The sequence below is a fragment of the Eurosta solidaginis genome, chromosome 1, assembly GCF_040869045.1.
Source record: "Eurosta solidaginis isolate ZX-2024a chromosome 1, ASM4086904v1, whole genome shotgun sequence".
Classification (NCBI taxonomy): Eukaryota; Metazoa; Arthropoda; class Insecta; order Diptera; family Tephritidae; genus Eurosta; species Eurosta solidaginis.
The window spans coordinates 89901433-89908360 of record NC_090319.1 but is presented as its reverse complement, the minus strand read 5'-3'; the positions used below and the strand labels follow the sequence as shown (position 1 = coordinate 89908360).

Sequence of the window (6928 nt, the reverse complement as noted above, 5' to 3'; positions counted from 1 at the left end):
CTTCTAAAACCGCGTATACTTTTGAACGATTTGATTGGTCTTGTATATCTGCCACCAATTGTCCAACATCGAAATTTCTACTGCCATCAACTACCACGCGTTTGCTTGCCAAAATTGACTGGCCATCGTTTACTTCGAATTTTACCGATTTATTCATTAATATATCTTGGCCGATTAGAAAGTCTGTTTGTAACAATACGTCATCAACCACGTAGAATATAGCATTAACATTCGCTTTACCTATTTTTATATTCAAAGTGCACATTTCTTGTATAACTTGACTACCGCCCCCAAAGCCGTTTAGTTGCGTTTGAGACTTGCCGAGTGTCATGTTTAGTGTTTTAGCTACCGACGACCGCACCATACTGCACTGGCTGCCAGTGTCTATAAATGCCTTAAAAGTTTCAGAGCCAACTTCGATTGGTTTTGTGAAGCACTGATCTAATTTTGACATTTCGGTTCGACGGACATCATATCCCCGCTTACCGCAATTTTGTGGTTCATTTTTAGCATGTACTTTGCTGCAATCTACACACCTAGCGCGCCGCTGCGGCTTGGGACATTTACTAGAAATATGACCTACCTCTTTGCAGTTATAACACTTTATTGATGATTTCGTTGTTTGCTGTGTTTGTTGTTCCTGCCCATTTACCGACACATTTCTAGTTTTGACTTCGCTGATTTTGTTACGATTGGAAAGATAGTCTTCTATTACTTCCCGCATTTCTTTGACAGTTTTAAATCTCATCGCGGCGATTGAGATTTGTAGTTCACGATGTTGTAAGCCGACGCGTATGTAATTAATTATCGCGGATTCACTAAGCCGGTATTGTCTACCAAGCGCACAAATACGGAAACATTAATCGTTAATTCGCTCATTTGATTTTCGAACATTTTCACCCATCACCCGATGTATCTGAGCCTCATCGAGGTGAACACCAAATTCTGCCACTAAATCATTTGAAAAATCGTTCCATGAGGTGTGTACTCTTGGTTGGGCATCGAGCCACATACGCGCTACGCCACGCAATCTACTATACACAGCTAGAAGTACACACTTTTCATCAAATTGATACGCTTGCACGACACTACTAACGCGGTCTGTGAATTGTTCTACCGTAAGCGATTGGGGGTTTGTCGGATATAATTCCGGAATTGTTTCACTTATTTCTTTAATAGATTCCTTTCGCCCATTCCCGCTTTGCAAACTAGTTGTTGTCATGGGAGTTGTTACCGACTCGCGCGAAGGTTCGTTTTGTACATTTTGATTCGATACGCTTTGTTGCAATAACGCGACTATATTATCTAAAGCGCCCCGAAGCTCGTTTATTTGCTCTTGAACATTAGAACCCGCACTCACATTTGCATTTGAATTTGCTCTTGACATCACAGGTGGCACTTGCACCTCAATTTCATCAGAACCATTGTTGTCAAGCAAACGCTGCACAAGTTCAGCGCGCGAGCCTGTCGTTGCTAAATTTCTTTGCGATAATACCGATTTTAATTGATCGATTTTCATATCGGCAATTTTAAATACCTCATATTGATCGTTCTGCTGCATTTCACTCTGCACTTTGTTTTGTTTTGGTTTCTGATTTCCACCCATATTTTCGTTTTTGTTTTGTTTACGATTTTGCCGTTCACGTTTCGTTTCAGTCGTTTCATTTTATCGCTTTTATTTTCCACCTGGTTCTTTGCTTCGTTCAACCGATTTCGCCGTTTATTTGCTCGCACTTATTTTCGTTTGTTCTTGCTCGTTTTTATACGTTTGAAATTTTGTCGTTACTCGCTAATATTTACGTTGTTGTTGGTGTGAATGCTATTCGCGTTGCAATTACACTACCGAACATGCGCGCACAAGATATGATGAAATTCACTAACACACCGACGTCAGTAATTTCTCGAACGTTCTGCACCTGTATGTATGTACGTATATTGCAAACGGATTTCACCACGAATATGCCCCTTAAACTTTTCGACCGTGCATATTCATGTTCATGCACCTTTACATATATATATATATCTATATGTCGCAAAGCAATTATAAGTACAAAACTTTATATTTTCCATAAGCTCATGCATATTTTATGCCAACACAGTTTATACAGAGATTTTTTTATTGCACGTACGTATATGCATACATATAATTTGCAAAATCACTCACACTCTGTTTTTCTTGGGCAATAATCCCTTCTTCTGAACTATAGAAACATTTTAGATTGTTTCTTAAATTTGAGGAACTGGTTTTTAATTCAACAATTCAATTACAGAGTTTAATATTATATTTCAAATTAATTAATAGAATGAGATTTTACGTTTTTAGTTTCTCCGATTGGTACGCTTCGCTTTCTCGTTAACTACTACTGTCCTTCGTTAATTTGATTCGTATCGCCATGTTTCAACTGGGTTGCCAGTGAGAGTGACAACAGGGTCGTTATTGTTAATTCGATAGTAGGGTTGCTTACACAATTGAAAATGAGTTAAATTAATGACAATGGAAAATACCGCTGTGTAATATCATTAGATATTATTGATGGTAACTTCACTTGGGATAGCTGCTGGTCGCTTAGGCTGGTAGCTTAAACACTTCTAAAACGTGGAACATATGAACCCAAAACTTTTCCGTTGTTGAACCCAAACAAACTTGTGAATTGTGACCTTGCTTTAGTAGCTATAAAGTCCGATGGCAATTGCCTTTTATTTTTTCTTACGGTTCCGACTATAATATCACGACCAGTTCTGAAAAGAGGTTCAGACATTCTCAGAACTACGTCCCTTGGCTTATTGCTAATAGGGAAGAATTCCTCTGGTTGCCTTCCAGCAAAGATTTCCATGTTGTATAACTTTACTTTGGCTATATTACAAAGTTTAAAAAAAAAATAATTTTTTGAATGCTCTATGAGCACATCATTCTTTTATTGAAGTTATTCTTAATGCAAGCTATTGTGTCGGCTTTATTCCCACTATTATGGAACTTGTGTGATGTAGCAAAGTAGCAGACATAGCGTCAGCAGAAAATGTGTTGCACGTGTAAGAGTCATTGTTGATTTCTGGTGTGTTAACTTATATTATCAGTTAAAGACTTTAAAAGTAAACACAAATCTATGACTCCGCGGGAATTTCTACATCTTTTCGAAAAAAAAAACGGAAGGGCTTAATGTATACGTTACTGGGCCAAAGAGAAGCATTGAAAAGTTTGCTATATTCACTTTCAATCACTCGAACTTTAAAAGCGACTCTGACTAAAGTGTTAATGTCGGAATCTCTCTTTACGAACTTAAAACAAGCGACATTAGAAGCAGCAATGCCAAAGTGATCAGAGATGTATTTAACAATACTCTCCTCAGTTACCGATGGCTTAAATGAGGACAAATGAATCCATTTATACCGCACAAATACATCTAATTCAGCATTGTCATTGCTACCACTAACAACACGCGATTTTTGCGTAATTTCACTAAGCACTCTTTCGTTGTCTGTCAGAAACATCAACAGATGGCACATTTGCATTAACTGCGCTAGCTGCAGCATCTGCATACGATACAGTGCCAGCAGAGCGCGACACTGCACTAGTATTTGTCACATTGTTGACAATCATTTCAGCATCAGACTTATTGTAATTTTCAGGAGGCGCATTTGAATTATTTTTATTATTGTTAGCTTTAGTTGATTTAGATGTGGATGCAGTAGATTTAGTTTTAGATGTAGAATTGGAACTAATTGATGTTGATGTATTTCCAGAAGTAGACGTAGTTTTAGACGAATGAGAGACTGTAGAAAATGAGGCGTTTTTAGATGTAGATGTAGATGTAGATGCAGGCGAAGTAGAAGTTGTCTTTGTAGTAGAACTAGTAGAGAGTTATCGATGTTTGCGGCTGAGTAATAATAGCAGCAGGTTTAGATGTAAGAGTAGTAGTAGGTGCAGGTGATGAAGCATTAGCTCTAGATTATCGATAGGAGAATTAGAGAACTCCGTGCCAAGCGGGGTAGCGGGAAAATCCATTAGGTTGCTTTGTATTAAGTTGTTGTTATTGGATGCCATGGGGAGAGCAGAAATAAATAGCGCACTATTTCTGACATTCGGACAACCATATGACTCAGCAACATTTAAGTTGTTGTTGGATGACTTCAAAGAGTCCATTATATGATTTTTTAAATCACCGAATTTTTTAGACACAGCATTGGAAATTATGCCAAAACCTTGTTTTTGAGCCACAAGAATAGCGTTCAAAATATTAGATAGCTTGTCCGGCATGTTCACACACTTTTCACACAAGTAAAGCAAATGCGGGTTAGCCTTGATTAGCTTTACTTTATAGTCCGATATACCCTCACTACAGGCTCTGTGGAAAATCCTCTTGCAGAACCCATTACACGGCACTAGACTATTGTCACCAGATCTGGAAAATAGTTTATTACACTTTCCACAATATTCATCCATTTTTGGCAATTTAAAGTAAAAGAAAATATAAGAATGCGTGAAAATATGAGAGCGATTAAAAAACACGTCCGTACGCGGCGAGAAACTAACTATGAAAAAATAATAATAATGATAAAACTTGAAAAATTTTGAAACATGTATGTTGTTGTTGTTGTTAAACTTTCTATGAATGAATTCATTTGAAAGAGCGTATTATCGAGATATATATAATCCTTTGTGATGTTTGTCTCACATAATCCTTCTACGATAATAAAAGGCTGCACTGTTAACCCGGCAGAGTGGTATTTAGAAATAACAGCATCGATTTGTCGTTGGTAGTCATTTATGGTCACAACTCGCAAAACCCGACACTCCTGTGCGTCTACAATAGTTACTTTTTTTATTTCGTTTGCCCGAATTGTTTATAAATATTGATGTCGATGGCAAAATTGCGTTGAACAAAATAGTATACAAGTAATCTTGCGCATCTTTTGAACAAGTGGTACAATTTGTAAGAAATTGTTTATAAATAAGATTAACTAATTTAGATAGAAATTCAAAATAAAAATCAGTTTACATTGATATATGAGCCGTTATTTTTGAAAGTTGTATAAATCCAGAAAATGTGAGCAAAACCCAGGTATATGCATATATTTATTTAAATTCAAATATGTATGTATTAATTATTGCGCAGAACTACTGCATTGATTGATTACAGAAACAACAAAAAACGATCAATCTTTGCAAATATTTTCTAATATAAATTTACAAATTGTGTTATGTTGAAAATAGTTGTTTATCCAAATGTTTCTAATAATCTGCTCCACTCCATTGAATTTGTCTGGTTTTTTAAATTTTTATAATTTTTTTGGAGGTTTTTTTCAGGGTTTGAAAATGCTGAACTAATTTTCAGTATTACAAAATTGCTTGAATTTAAATTTAGAAAATATTTCAGCAACAGAAAAAATCAAAGCAAACAAATTAATTAATTTTTTTTTTTTCATTTTACTTCATAGCGGAACGATACAAGGTGGAAGCATGGTGACATACCTACAAACATAAATAAAAATTTCATGTACTTTGTTTTTGTAAATTCGATGGACAAATGTCAAAATCGTACTGCGCCGTAATTTGATGTATCAAATCAAATAAAAAAGTTTAAAATCAGCTGTCCCATGCTGCCACCTTGTATCGTTGCGCCATGTTTTACTTCAGATGTAACTTGAATAGATGCGAGCTGTCGTCTTCAACAGAAAAAAAAACTTGAATAGTTTACTGTGCTTTGAAGCTATAAGTATTTCATGATCAATTATTTTTAAGTTAACATTTTTCATTTTTTTAACAGCCGAAATTCTAGTTTCGAATTACTTTATTTTTTATTTTTTTTTTTTATATTTTTTATTGATCGTAATAGCCTTCATCTACGAGTAGGTATTTCTTGTTTTTATGTTTTAACACCCGACACACATATATACGCATGATTCTACTGAAAAAAAGATAAATACGTACGTACAAAATCTGCATCTCCACCGGTAGCTTGGTATATGTACTGGAGTCATTCGGAGCTTTTTCCGGGACCAAAGCATGGCGTTTCAATGTAGCATGGCTCAATTTCTCGCGGATCCTTCAAAATTTCTCATACAATGAGTAACTCCTTGTGGAGAGACTGTCCTTCATTCGGTCCTAGAGACTAGCACTGCCGCATCTACCGAAGAAATACATATTTATAAAACGGGCACATATATGTCACATGCAAAACGCGATGTTTTAGGCTAACCTCTAACACTTGTTGTCGACGCGATTTCTTTAAAACCTCCTTTCTGTTGACAACCAAGAGCGATTAACGCCGCGTTTAAGCGCACCTCAGTTCCTTCCTCATCTATTAGCACCAAAGCTGGTCTGATAGCCAGACAAAATTATCGGTTGTTGCTAGCGCTAAAAGGCGCCTGAAGTTAAGAGATACAATCTCACAAGCTCGAAATACCCGACCAACAACATTTCCGGCACAAACATTCATGTGAGACAAGATCATAAGATGACTCACACCGTGTGTACCGTATGTCAACTATAAAGACACTCCGCGAAGGCTTTGGCGAGTGCTATCGATGTTGATGGTCCTTTACCGGATCCGGTACGTTCCGGTAACAAAGCACTATTAACGATTAATATGACCACATTAAACCTTCTAGGCCATTCCGCTCTCCCCCACCCCATGGTTGCATGAGGAACTTGGGGTCGCCAGAGCTTCGCCTGTTAAATATGTGTATGATACACTCATATTTGTAACAGGATTACCTACTACACCGAAGGAACTGGGTTATAGTACCTAGAAAATCAACATCAAAATTGTCCCTTAGCAGTGGGCTCGCAAATATTCAGAGTGTATTTCTGCTATGAAAAGCTTTTCAGCGAAAATACATCTTCCTCGCAGATGCCATGCGGAATGAGTTTAAACAACGCAGATTGAAAGAGAAGCTCGGCCTAAATCTCCTCGAAGGTATATCGTGC

General features: G+C 36.9%; 1 protein-coding gene across 1 annotated transcript; it reads right to left on the bottom strand.

Moving 5' to 3' along the window:
* Positions 1 to 859: 859 nt before the first annotated feature.
* Positions 860 to 2438, bottom strand: LOC137237113 (uncharacterized). The gene is made up of 2 exons (XM_067760381.1): positions 2165 to 2438; positions 860 to 2023 (listed from the first exon to the last, which is right to left on the bottom strand). The coding sequence occupies exon 2, from the start codon at positions 1604 to 1606 to the stop codon at positions 860 to 862; it is 747 nt and encodes a 248-aa protein (XP_067616482.1). The 5' UTR covers positions 1607 to 2023; positions 2165 to 2438.
* Positions 2439 to 6928: the final 4490 nt, after the last annotated feature.

Coding starts and splice junctions, on each gene's coding strand:
- LOC137237113 (XM_067760381.1), bottom strand. CDS start 1,606: ATGGGTGGAAATCAGAAACCAAAACAAAACAAAGTGCAGAGTGAAATG.